At 40.0% G+C, this 14,118-nt stretch overlaps 1 protein-coding gene across 1 annotated transcript in view; it reads left to right on the top strand.

Moving 5' to 3' along the window:
• BFSP1 (beaded filament structural protein 1) overlaps positions 1-14,118 on the top strand; it is a 53,547-nt gene that overhangs the window by 20,528 nt on the left and 18,901 nt on the right. The window contains exon 5 of the mRNA XM_049775591.1: positions 155-262. Within this exon, the coding sequence (XP_049631548.1) occupies positions 155-262 (108 nt within the window). The remainder of the gene's footprint in view (positions 1-154; positions 263-14,118) is intronic.

The raw sequence follows: 14,118 nt of genomic DNA on the forward strand, positions 1-14,118 counted from the left end.
CTCTCTTTTAAATACCATCTTACTGTGTTGAGATTTCAACATCTGAATTGTGAGGAGGGGATGCAAACATGCAGAACATAACAGGGCCTATCATTTTATTCTTTTGTTAAGCATATTGGAGTATTCTAATTGTCTCCACCCCTTTTTTGCACAGGAGAAATCTTTGACAGAACAAGTAGTGGCTGTCTTGCAATGTGAATTGGAAGAGTCGCAGGAGCTACTCTCAATCCTCCAGGTGCAGAGAGCTGAGCTTCAGACCCAGGTACAGCTCACCCCCCCCCCATTCCATTGTTCCATGATGGGCATTTATGTCTCAATTCTAACTGCTTTCAGAATATTTTTTTTTATTAAGGCATCTGTGTAAGAACCTAGATATCCAGCTTAGCTTCTTCCTATACACACATCTTTGTGTTCAGAAATTGGATTTAGGAATGGGACATTCTGAACTGAGTATCCATTGTCTCAACTTCTCTCACAATGATGGACTTCCCAGAACATAGGACTTTTATGCCCTAGTTGGAAATTTCCAAGTTGGACATATGCAGGCAATGGGTTATGCTATTTTCTACCCTCTCAGAGATGTTCTTTAGACCCTTTTGAATCACTGTCCACCTCTCATACCAACCCCCCATGAGTCAGGCTCTCCTACCTTTTTAAAAATAATTTTTATTGTGACCACTGTGAATTAAAAGTCTTTCACAGCTATATTTAAGGTACATAGTGACAGTGTATTAGGGCCATTCCCACCACCAGTGTTGTTCTCCTTCCATGCCTGTTCCCAGCATGCATCACATATCACCCCCTTTGCACCTTTGGGCTAGTGTAACAGGTCCCCTTTGTGTATAGATTGTTGTAGATTGGGTTATCTTGATTCTGTTGTTGACTTTGGGCTTGGTGTTTAGGTCTAATCATTTTTTATTTCCACACACTGTTCCTGGTGCCATCCACTTTTTTTTTTCCCTCAATTTTTGAGGCAGAACAAGATGGGGCAGGAGGTTGGTCTCAGTACCTAATGAGTTAAGAATTTAGGGTAAAGAGGATTGAATGGGGGTGGGGGAGAGATAATGGATTAGGATTGGGAGAGAAGAGAATCGAAGGAGCTCTGAAGTGGGGAGGAGGGATAATATATAAGAGGAGCTATATACAATACAGGCATGGATTGTTTGCAGTATAGATTGGGCAGACAAAAAGGAGTTCATTACATACAAACTCACACCAACTTATAGACAGACATTAGAAATTTACTCATAAGTTGTTGGAGGCCTGACACTCATAGGATGGGTCTGAGCACTTAAATAATTGAATTGGGGCCAGAAAGATAGCACAAGCAGTAGGGCGTTTGCCTTGCATGTAGAAGGATGGTGGTTCAAATCCTGGCATCCCTTATGGTCCTGCTGGGGGCGATTTCTGAGCATAGAGTCAGCCAGGATTAGTTTCTGAGTGCTGCTGTGTGTGACCCAAAAACAGAAAACAAAAAACAAAAAACAAAAAAAACAAAAAAAAAAAAGAAAAAAGAAAAATAATTGAATTAAGAAAAGATAAACAAGTAGCTAAGCATAGATTTGGAGAGAAAGAAAAAAGATAAGAGGGAAAATAAATAAGAAATAAGTTTAAAAAAATTGGGCTGGCACCTCAGGGTGGGAAGGTTTTCCAACTTCTAGGCACTTCATCTATGACCGGGGTGTACTTTGCTAAATGAAGCTTTCAGGGATAGATTGTGGCAGTGCATTTTAGGATAAGCATAATTTTCACATCTAGAGAACTAAGCAATATGGTAATGAGTACTATAAGAGGTGTTGACCCTCATCTGCTGTGTCTTGTGCATTGAGGTTCTTTTCCTAAAAAGAAACTGTCAGCAGGGGCTGGAGAGATAGCTCAGCAGGAAGGCATTTGCCAAGCATGCAGAAGGACAGTGGTTCGAATCCTGGCATCCCATATGGTCCCCTGAGCCTACCAGGAGCGATTTCTGAGCGTAGAACCAGGAGTAGCCCCTGAGTGCTGCCGGGTGTGACCCTCTCCCCCCCAAAAAGAAACTGTCAGCATTGGCTTTATGATATAATAGCAACATATGTTGGATAGAAGAAGAAGGAGGAGGAAGAGGAGGAGGAGGAGGAGGAGGAGGGAGGAGGGAGGAAGAGGAAAAGGGCTAATAGTAATTTGCATAAATGTACTGGATGAGTGGGACCTGTAATATAAGTCTGTCTTGCACAGTTGTCTGCTCCAGTGGTCTCAATGGTTGTATGCTTTATGTCCTTATAGAAGACATAATCAAGAGTAAATTGCAGTATTTTATCAAGACATTGTCATAATGAATACTGTATATGGTGTCTAGTATGATTGAGCACTGGGTTGCAAAATTAGAATGCCCCCCCATACTCTAAAAACCACCGTGGACAAAGAAATGGAAGGCTTATTTTATACCTAATAAAATTAAGGCATATTAATAGTAATTATTAGTAAGCACTGCAGTGGGAGTCCCTGGCTTTTAGTCATATTCTGCACCTGGTTCTGTGAATAAATACATTAAAAAATTATTATAGGCCTTTGTAGTGAGAGGTTGATTGAACAGCTGTTCGCTCTAAACCACTGTTTCTGCTGTTGCTTGTTTCTTTATGGTATAAAAGGTAGTCGAGCCTTTGTGTTTCCCTCTTCTGATTGATTTGATCTCTTCTCCTAGCTATACTCGGGTACCTATGGTGTTCGAAGTTTCTACCATTTAGACCATTGTGTTTCTTTATGGAGTATTGCATGTATGTATGTTATATATTCTAGGTACCTCAAGTAAGTGCTATCAATCTGAATTTATCCTTCTCTGGCTTACTTAATTTAACATAATATTTTCTAGTTCAATCCATGTTGCTGCAAATTGCATAATTGTATCATTTCTTACTGCTATGTAGTATTCTACTGTGTATATGTACTACATCTTTATGATCCACTCATCTGTTATTGGACACCAAGGTTGAATCCAAATTTTGGCTATTGTGCTGAGTGCTGCAATGAATAGTGGTGTGAAAACATATTTTTGGATGAATATCTTTCTATCTTGAGGATAGATATACAGGAGTGCACGTTCTTTTTTTTGTTTGGGAATGTTTTTAGTCTTCCCTTCCATGTGAATGAGAGTTTTGCCGGGTAGTGGACTCTAGGTTGGAAGTTTCTTTCATTCAGTAGTTTAAATATATCATTCCACTGTCTTCTTGCTTGAATTGTTTCAAATGGGAGATCTGGTTTGATTCTTATGTTTCTTCCATTGTCCTTGAGGTTTTCTGTCTCCCTTATTGCTTTAAACTCAAGACTCATCTCTCTCTCTCTCTCTCTCTCTCTCTCTCTCTCTCTCTCTCTCTCTTTCTCTCTCTCTCTCGCCATTTGGATTACTATGTGACTTGGTGTTGGTCTATTAGGGTCTATTTTATTTGGAACTCCTTTTGCCTCTTGGATTTGTACAAGTGCCTCTTTCCAGAAGGTGGGAAATTTTTCTGCTATTATTTTTCTCACTACTTTTTCTTCCCCTTTCCCTTTTCCCTCCCCTTCTGGTATTCCTACAATTTGTAGATTATTATTTTTTTTTGTCTTTGTTCATTAAGTACCTTACATTTTCTTCCAATGTTTTGCCTCTTCTTTCTTTGTTGAGTTCCTTGTTGTTTCTGGTTTGTATATTGTCTTCTAGTTTATCCATATGAGTCTCTATGTGTGTAATTCTGCTACTGTGGCTTGCTAGTATGCTTTTTTAGTTCCTCTAGTTCCATTTCTATTGACTTTCTCATTTTCTGATAGAACTCTTCTTTGAGTTGAATGAATTGGGGCCGGAGAGATAGCATGGAGGTAAAGCGTTTGCCTTTCATGCTGGAGGTCATCGGTTCAAATCCCGGTGTCCCATATGGTCCCCCGTGCCTGCCAGAAGCAATTTCTGAGCCTGGAGCCAGGAATAACCCCTGAGCACTGCCGGATGTGACCCAAAAATCACCCCCCCAAAAAAAAGAGTTGAATGAATTGCTCATCTATGAATTTCTTAATTTCTTTGGTTAGTGATTCTTTGGATTCTATTTCTAAGACATTAACTGCTGATTTTAGGTCTTCATCTATTAATTTCAGTGTGTGTTTTTTTGGTAGGACTTGGAAATCTTTTAGAATGTCTTTTCATATCTCCAGCTGTTAATGTCTTCCTTAGTTTCCTCATTTTTTTTTTGCATAGGATGATTTGGGGTGTTGGAATTTCAGAGTGTTTGTTTTAAATGGTCAGGGGCTGCTGGAGATTTCTTCTGACCTGTGATACCTGAGTGGGATTATGGTGGCGACTGTACAAGGGTTGAGCTCTGCTCTTAAGTCTCCCTCCCTTTTATCCCACCTGTGGCACAGCCCAATACCTCCTCTGCCTTTTGATGTCTAAGCGGGTTTATTGGGATCTCCCACTTTTTATAAATCCCCCCCGCCAGTTATAACTGATTTTAGACATAATAAATGGCATATTTTAGGATTTTTACTTGTACTTGTTCAAATCTTTATCTATTTTTTTCCTTTATCATGACCTAAAAGCTCTCCTTTGGGATTTGATTACAAATCTTTGAATGAGATGCCATGTTGGTAATTGACACCCCTCTCTGATTTGTAGCTCATGTCTTTATATTCCATCGATGTGCCTTTTCATTATTGAAGTTTAATGTAAAATGTATATAGAAGGGGTAGAAGGGATTCTGAGATGGAAGAGGAATAATATATAAGAGGGGCTATATACACTATAGAGATGGATTGTTTACAGTTTAGGTTTGGCAGTCAGAGAGAAGACCACTGTATAGAAACTCACAGACACATATACACAGACATTAGAGAGCTATTTGAGTATTATCCTCTTGGTCTTGGACATTCCATTTCCTTTCCTAGGAACAATCTAAAATTGTGAGCATTGTGGAATGATGGTAACATATATGTTTATATTAAATAAATTTGGCAGGGTATAATGATATAAAGTCATACAGACCTACTTTGCTTTTATTTCAACCATAGTATTTAAGTGGTTTCATTTAATTTTTTATAATTGAAGAATCATGGTTTATAATAATGTTGATACTCTTGTCTAAATAGTGTAATTGTTTAGGTGTACAACATTTCTGCATCACACCCACCATCAAAATGCCGTATCCTTTGACACTGGCCTTGGGTCCTGTTTGCAAACCCTCCACTACTTCATCTCCTCGCCTCGAGTTTAATTACTTCAGTTTTGTGATTAGATTCTAAAGGCCTTGTTTTAATTAAATGTTGTTTATTCCTTTGCTGCGTGTTTTTAAAATTTAATTTACTTTGTTTACAGACTATATATCACATAGTTGATCATAAATCACTTATTTCCAGGTAAGGGGAATCAAAATTATTTAAAAAGAAAAAAGAAGAAAATAAAAAAGAGTACAATCAACAAGAAAAATTGTAAAAATTATTATATCTTCAATGAGGTCTTTAAGTCATTGTCAGAGGTTTAATAAGCTCTTGTTACTAGTTGGCCATTCTGTTACTTCACTTGTTCCTGAACTTTAGGTGGCTTCAGATACACATTGGCATCTAAATTGGTGTACATATGGGGATAACAGTATTAAATAAGAATGGAGGAGCCAAGAGATAGCACAGTGGTAAAGGGTTTGCCTTGCATGTGGCCAACACAGGACAGACCCCAGTTCGAATCCTGGTATCCTATATAGTCTTCCAAGCCGGCCAGGAGTGCAGGAGTGACTTCTGAGAGATACTGGGTGTGACTCCCCCACCCAAAAAAAAACCCAAATAAAAAGAGAATAGAGTTGTCCAGGAATTTTAAGCACTATTGCTGACACAGTGTGGGGGCATTTTCCTTTTTGGTGGCTCAGAAAAAGCAGGACTGGAGATGGTGCCCACACTCCTTCCAAAAAAGTCCTTGTGATATCAACCAAAAATATTGGTATACCTGGACTTTTGGTCAGATTTGTGTCTCTGCAGAGATCATTGAAGAGTAGTGAAGCAGGGCCATAGGTTAAAAAGCAATTGTGGGAAATAGATGTAGCAGGTGTGGTTTCAGCAGGATTGGGTCTTGGCCTGCTCACTCCTCCCGAGATTGCCAGATTTCTGTTAGGTGGTCAGAGTACTCATGATTTTTCACTGGCATGGTTTATATCTCTTTTTGGATCAGAGTGAGTCTGGGGCTGACATGGCAACTGTATTTTCCTTGCTGTGTTTCTTTAGTTTCTTCCATGCTCCAGCAAAATGCAAGATTTCATCAATATTTTATTGCTGAATAAAGGTCCATTTTTTGTTTTTATCACCACTTCATTATCTATATTGGTCATTTGATTATTCCCCAAATTTAGTTAGTGTAAATAGTTCTGCACTGGATTTTCTGCATGTACTGTTTATACTTAGTGATTTTGATAGATACAAAGGTGTTGAATTGCTGTTTCCGTTGGTAGTTTTATTTATTTATTTTTAATTTTTTTTTTTTTTGGTTTTTGGGTCACACCCGGCGGTGCTCAGGGGTTACTCCTGGCTGTCTGCTCAGAAATAGCTCCTGGCAGGCACGGGGGACCATATGGGACACCGGGATTCAAACCAACCATCTTTGGTCCTGGATCGGCTGCTTGCAAGGCAAACACCTCTGTGCTATCTCTCTGGGCCCGGTAGTTTTATTTTTAATATATTGAGAAAAATCCATACTATTTTCCACAGAGGTTGAATTACAATTCTAAGAGTGAATGAGGGTTTCTTTTTCCCCACTTCCCTGCTAATACTGATTGTTTCTGGCCTTTTGGATATAGGCTGTTTTCACAAGTTGATGCCTCATTGTTGTTATTTTAAGTTTTATTCCTAATGAATTCTGCTGAAAAAATTTGCATGTGCCTGTTGTCCCTCATGTGTTCTTCTTGAACAAGTGTCTGTTCAGTTCTTCTTCCTTTTTGTTTACAGGATTGCTTTTGGTTGTTGAGTATTGGGAATTCTATATAGATGTTGGATATTAATGCTCATTGTCTCATGTATGATATGCAATATTTTCTCCCATTTACTAGTTCTGTATTAATTTTGAATGACAATTTCTTTTACAGTGAATTTTTTAGTTATTATGTTTTAAGCACACTAAAATCACACCAAAGAGTTCAGGGATGACTCCTGACTCTGCACTCAGGAATAACCCTTAATGATGTTCAGGGGACCATATAGAGTGTCAGGGTTTGAACCTGTGGGGGAAGGATGCATGCAAGGCAAGAGCTCTACTGTACTATTTCTTCAGCTCCAAAATGATGAAACTTTAATATTTGTATTGTCTTATTTGCTTATTTTTGTCTTTGTTTTATTGCCAATGTAGTAGAAATACAGAAGATATCTCAGAAATCAAGATATCACATTTTCGGGGCCGGGCGGTGGCGCTAAAGGTAAGGTGCTTGCCTTGTCTGCGCTAGCCTTGGACGGACTGCAGTTCGATCCCCCGGCATCCCATATGGTCCCCCAAGCCAGGAGCAACTTCTGAGCACATAGCCAGGAGTAACCCCCTGAGCATTACCGGGTGTGGCCCAAAAATCAAAAAAAAAAAAAAAGATATCACATTTTCTATGAAATTCCCCACCCACAGAAAGATCAGAATCTGCTGAAAACTGATGAGAGTTAACATTTTTTTTGCAATAAAGTATTTCAAAGTAAAGTTATGCATTTTTAAAAAAAATGTTGCTTTGGTTTTTGAGTTACACCTCTTAATTCTCAAGAATTACACTTGTAGAACTCCTAGGAATATACCCTAGGAACACAAAAATACAATACAAAACCCCCTTCCTTATACCTATATTCATTGCAGCACTATTTACCATAGCAAGACTATGGAAACAACCAAGATGCCCTTCAACAGACGAATGGCTAAAGAAACTGTGGTACATATACACAATGGAATATTATGCAGCTGTCAGGAGAGATGAAGTCATGAAATTTTCCTATACATGGATGTACATGGAATCTATTATGCTGAGTGAAATAAGTCAGAGAGAGAGAGAGAGAAAGAGAGAGAGAGAGAGAAAAACGCAGAATGGTCTCACTCTATGGGTTTTAAGAAAAATGAAAGACATTCTTTTTTTTTTTTTTTTTTTTTTTTTGTGGTTTTTGGGTCACACCCGGCAGTGCTCAGGGGTTACTCCTGGCTCCATGCTCAGAAATTGCTCCTGGCAGGCACAGGGGACCATATGGGACGCTGGGATTCGAACCGATGACCTCTTGCATGAAAGGCAAACGCTTTACCTCCATGCTATCTCTCCAGCCCCCCATGAAAGACATTCTTGCAATAATAATTTTCAGACACAAAGGAGAAAAGAACTGGAAGTTACAGCTCACCTCAGGAAGCTCACCACAAAGAGTGATGAGTTTAGTTAGAGAAATAACTACATTTTGAACTGTCCTAATAATGAGAATGCATGAGGGAAATGGAAAGCCTGTCTAGAGTACAGGCGGGGGTTGGGTAGGGAGGAAGGAGATTTGGGACATTGGTGATGGGAACGTTGCACTGGTGATGGGTGGTGTTCTTTACATGACTGAAACCCAAACACAATCATGTATGTAATCAAGGTGTTTAAATAAAATATATAAAAAAATTTTAAAAAATCTATGGAATGTAACTCTAGATATAGTCCTTTCTAAAACTAGTCAGTGATTTTAATTAAATGTGCAATGATGAAATAATCAGCTAAAGTTTGAATCCTTTTGACAAAATCTTACTTTAGTCTGTTAATCCCATATATTTAAAACAACAAATATATAGGACTATTGTCTAATGTGGAAGTTCTATTAAAATTATTTGGCCTATTCCCCATCGTCCCTCAAACCAAGGATGAGAGCCTCTAGAATGACTCTGCTCATAGTCAGCATAGTCGATTTTTACCCCATTATATTACCTTTCTCTTCCTCAAACAAAACCACATAACTTGAACTTTCTAGTCCCGCCTCCCAATTGGAGAGGGCAGTAATGGAGACACCAAGACCAAACAGTTATAAGACCACTAAGTAATAAACTAGACACAGAAGGGACCACTCATTCTAGCAGCCCCTGGGGGGGAGAGTGGAGGATATGGGAGGCAGGATGGGAGCAGTTGTGGGAGGACAATTCGGTGGTGGGAATCCCCCTGATTCAATGTAAATATGTACCTGGAATATTACTGTAAATGATATGTAAGTCACTATAACTAAAATAAAAATTATATTAAAAAATTAAAAAAAGTTACACTGGTAGAGCTCAGGAATTTCTCCTGATGAGCTATGCATTTTTAATTATTACTAATATTGCTTTTTGGGCCAAAATTGGCAATTTTTAGGGATTACTCTTGGCTTTGCCTCCCTCACAGGACCAGATGGGATGCTGGGGTTGTACATGGATCAGCCACATGCAAGGCAAGATTGCTAACCATATGATACAGGTAGCATTATAGCTCGGGCCCAACACAATTTTTGTTTTGTTTCTTGGGCAACACCCAGCAGTGCTTAGGTATTATTTCTGACTCTGTGCTCAGAAATAACTCCTGGCAGGCTCAGGGGATTATATCGGATGCTGAGTATCAAACCAAGTTTGGCCACATGCAAGGCAAATACTACCTGCTATGCTATTGCTTTGCCACCCCAATAATTTTTTTTTAAAAGACAATGAATGTTGTTGAAAACTCAATAGACAAAAGTCTCAGGGCCCGGAGAGATAGCACAGTGGTGTTTGCCTTGCAAGCAGCCGATCCAGGACCTAAGGTGGTTGGTTTGAATCCCGGTGTCCCATATGGTCCCCTGTGCCTGACAGGAGCTATTTCTGAGCAGACAGCCAGGAGTAACCCCTGAGCACCGCCAGGTGTGCCCCCCCCCCCAAAAAAAAGTATCATGTATATTTTTATATACTGTGAAACAAAAAATCTACTTGCTTTATTGCCACGGTATGTAGTGGTCTGGAATGGAGCCTGCATGTCTGAGTCATAATGCCTAGTTAATTTTGCTACCATAGTTTATCCATAGCTACAAGGCTTGAAATAGTGCTCCTTTGTGCTATCAGCTTTGTAAAGGAAAATTCTGAGCCATTTGGTTGGTTTCTTGGCCTGGGAAGGTCTTATAATCTGACCTAAGTTATTGGACAGCCTGGATCCTCTCACCTGAAGTTTATTGTGGGGGCAATCTGCTTCTGTCTTCGTGTGTGTGTGTGTGTGTGTGTGTGTGTGTGTGCGCGCGCACACGCGCACGCATGTGCGTGAAGAGATTGAGAACCCCCTTAAATAGGGTTGGCTAGTTGTACTAAAGGTTGCCCATTTCCTTTAATTGGTGGCTTTCTTCATCTTCAAAAACAATAGTGATTGTATTCAGTTTTGGTATGCATCTAGTCTTCTTGAGTTTTGCTCTTTTGGGAGCTGCAAAGAGGGCATTGGGTGGGTAGCAGACTTTCCTTGCAAGTGTCTGATCTCTATTTGATCTTCAGAACCACATAGGGTCCCCCAAACATTGCCAGGAGTGATCACTGAGCACTGCTGGGTGTGGTACTTAAACCCAAACCAAATCATTCAAATAGAACCTTCAATAGCAGAGTTTCAAAACAAGACCCCTGTCCAAGCAGCATTATAAGGAATTTTTCAGTAATGTAAATTCAGAGGTCCTTGGGGCCAAAGCAATAGTATAGTAAGCAGGGCATTTATTTACCTTGCACATGACTGAACCAGATTTGATCTCTGGCATCCCAATCATTCCTCTGTCTGGCCAGGAGTAAGTCCTAAGCACCATTAGATGTGCTCCCTAAACAAACAAATGAACAAAAAATCCAAATGCATAAGCCACTCTCAGCCCTGCTGCCTCAAGAATTCTGAGTTGGGGCAATTATCTTTTATAGCCTTTGGTTGGTTTGACGGGCTCAGGTTTGAAAAAAGTTACAAGGACAAAAGGGATGTTCCCAATATTGAAGCTGGTATTTCTAAACATAGAGCTTTCACAAGACCTCCAGAGATTGCACTATTCACAAGAGAAAGAGAAAGGGCATAACTTCTGGTGTACTAAAATTGTCATTAATTGCAAAGTGTGAAACAGCTTCAAGTGAAGGAATTCAGAGTCTCTTACCACCATCTAGTGTTAGATTTTGGCAAGACAGGGATACGTATTTTTTATAAAATGACCAAGGTGCTAGATAGAACAGCATGTCTTGCATGCTGACTACCAGGGTTCAATTCTCAGCATCCATATGGTTTATCAAGCCCTACCAGAAGTTATCCCTGAGCTTAGAGCCAGGAGTAATCCCCAAGCAGTGCTGTTTGTAGCTCTAGCCAAAAACCTATCCCTGTGACTACTCTGAAACCAAAGGAACCAGGAACTTTCGGAGGGTGGAGCCAGCAAATTATCTCACCAAATGAGACTCCCTAGGAGACATTACTGGGTCCCTTGTAGGCAAGCTTTGGTCCAGTTGCATTAGAAAACTTTATTTCTTTCGAGGAGAGTGGATGCTTGAATGGCGTACTGTGAAATATGAAGAAATGAGAGACCACACAAATCTATGTGGGAGAATAGGGTGTCCACATTTAATGTGAAGAATAAGTGGTATAAATGAGGGACATAGTCAGATACAGTTTTTTTCTATGCCATGAAAAGAATACTTTCCTATGTTAAATTACAGCATGACTCTCTTGTAAATGAAAAAAAAAACTATTTACATGGCTCCTGATGAATAAATATATTTCAAGTAAGGACACAGAGTTTAAAAGAGAAGATAGATTTTAACATCTTAAAGCAGTTTTAGTCTAAAGCCGGCTCCCTGTGTGTGACAGCAGGCGGGGAAAATCCGCGAAAGTATACCGGCCCAGTGGGGCCCAACTGTGAAAAACTGTGAGTGTGACCTGTCTATGTCTGTCTACTGTCCTCTTGCGTGAAACTCTTGTGAGTGGGGCAAAAAGAGGCTCCAGAAACCTCGCTCGCCCAGACGCCATTTTCAGGGAGGGACTACAGAGCATGAAAACCGGCTAAGCTTTGCAAAAGCCAGCTCCCTGTGTGTGACACCAGGCGGGGAAAATCCACGAAAGTACACCGGCCCAGTGGGGCCCAACTGTGAAAAACTGTGAGTGTGACCTGTCTATGTCTGTCTACTGTCCTCTTGCATGAAACTCTTGCGAGTGGGGCAAAAAGAGGCTCCAGCGGAGCACGGCCACTCCGCTTCGCTACACGGCCGTGCACTCTTTCTAAGGAAAGAACACCATTGCAACAAGAAGGAAAAATTACACTAAGAACGGTGCTATATCACAGAAGCAAACATTTCTCTCTGGACTGTCTTCTCTGTTGCATGCTCGGGCCTAAAATTTGACCCAGTGTGAGGCTTCATCCACGGAGGACTCCCCTCCCTTAGAGGCAAGTCAGCCCATCCAGAAAGGGAGGAGCCAGAGGAGAGTGCTGCCTGCATCATATAGACAATGAATACCACCACAACACGTAGAAAAACCCACAATACAAATGTGACAATGGGGAAACAACGCAGGCCAGCATCAAACATAGAGAATGAAGATGACAATTCTGAAGACCAGATAATGACCAACCAACTAATCAACCTCTCAGATAAGGACTTTAGACTAGCAATATGGAAGATGCTCAATGGACTCCAAGAAACCATGGATCGAGTTGAACAGAACACTAATAAGAACCAAGAAAATATGAAGACAGAAATCACAAAACTCCAAACTGAAATAACATGTCAACTAACAGGACTGAAAAAGTCAGTAAACGAAGTGAATGACAAAATGGATAAGCTCTGGGACAGGGTATCAGAAGCTGAGAATAGACTTGGTACTGTGGAAGATGAGATACATAACAATTCCATACAGCAGGAGAGATTGGACAAAAAACTTAAAGCAAATGAGCAGACAATGGAAAAATTAGTCAAAGAATGGGAACAGATGAAAATAGAAGTCTATGATAAGATCAACAGAAACAACTTAAGAATCATTGGAGTCCCAGAGACCCAGGAAGAAAATTTCCAGGAAGAATCAACGGTCAAGAACATCATTAAAGAGAAACTTCCAGAGCTAAAGAATATATGTGATCAAATCCTGCATGCCCGAAGAGTACCAACCAAAAGAGACCCCAGAAAAACCACCCCAAGACACATCCTAGTCACAATGACAAATCCCACAGATAGAGACAGAATTCTGAAAACAGCAAGATTAAAAGGGGAAATCACGTTCAAGCAAGCTTCCCTGAGATTTACAGCAGACCTGTCACCAGAAACACTCAATGCCAGAAAGCAGTGGTGGGATATTGTGACAAGACTGAATGAAATGAATGCTTCACCCAGAATACTATACCGAGCAAAACTCACTTTCCGGTTTGACGGAAGAATACATGGTTTCACAGACAAAAAACAGCTCAGAAACTTCACAGACACAAAACCAGTCTTAAGAGAAAAACTGAAAGACCTAATCTAAGACAAGACTACCCAAAAGACACACCAAATTTTGAAATAAAGATGGCGTTAAATCCCAGGACAATTCTTTCTCTCAACGTCAATGGACTAAATGCACCAGTTAAGAGACACAGAGTGGCTAAATGGATCAAAAAACTCAATCCAACCTTCTGCTGCCTACAAGAAACGCACCTGAATAGTCAGAACAAACATAGACTCAAAATAAAAGGCTGGAGAAAAATTATCCAAGCAAACAACACCCATAAAAAAGCTGGAGTGGCCATACTAATATCAGATAATGCAAACTTTATACTCAGGAAGGTTGTAAGGGACAAAGACAGACATTTTATATTAATCAAGGGGTACGTAGAGCAGGAAGAATTCACTCTCCTAAACATATATGCACCGAATGAGGGGCCAGCAAAATATTTAATACAACTGTTGACAAATCTGAAAAATAATATCAACAACAACACAATAATTGTGGGGGACCTTAACACGGCTTTGTCAACACTGGATAGGTCAACCAGACTGAAACCCAACAAGAATATACTAGACCTGAGGAGAGAAATGGAAGAAAGAGGCCTAGTGGATATATATAGGACACTCCATCCCCAGAAACCTGGATACACATTCTTCTCCAATGTACATGGGACATTCTCCAGGATAGACTACATGCTGGCACATAAAACATATCTCCATAAGATCAAGAGGATAGAAATTTTACAGAC

Source organism: Suncus etruscus, chromosome 6 (genome assembly GCF_024139225.1).
Source record: "Suncus etruscus isolate mSunEtr1 chromosome 6, mSunEtr1.pri.cur, whole genome shotgun sequence".
Taxonomy (NCBI): Eukaryota; Metazoa; Chordata; class Mammalia; order Eulipotyphla; family Soricidae; genus Suncus; species Suncus etruscus.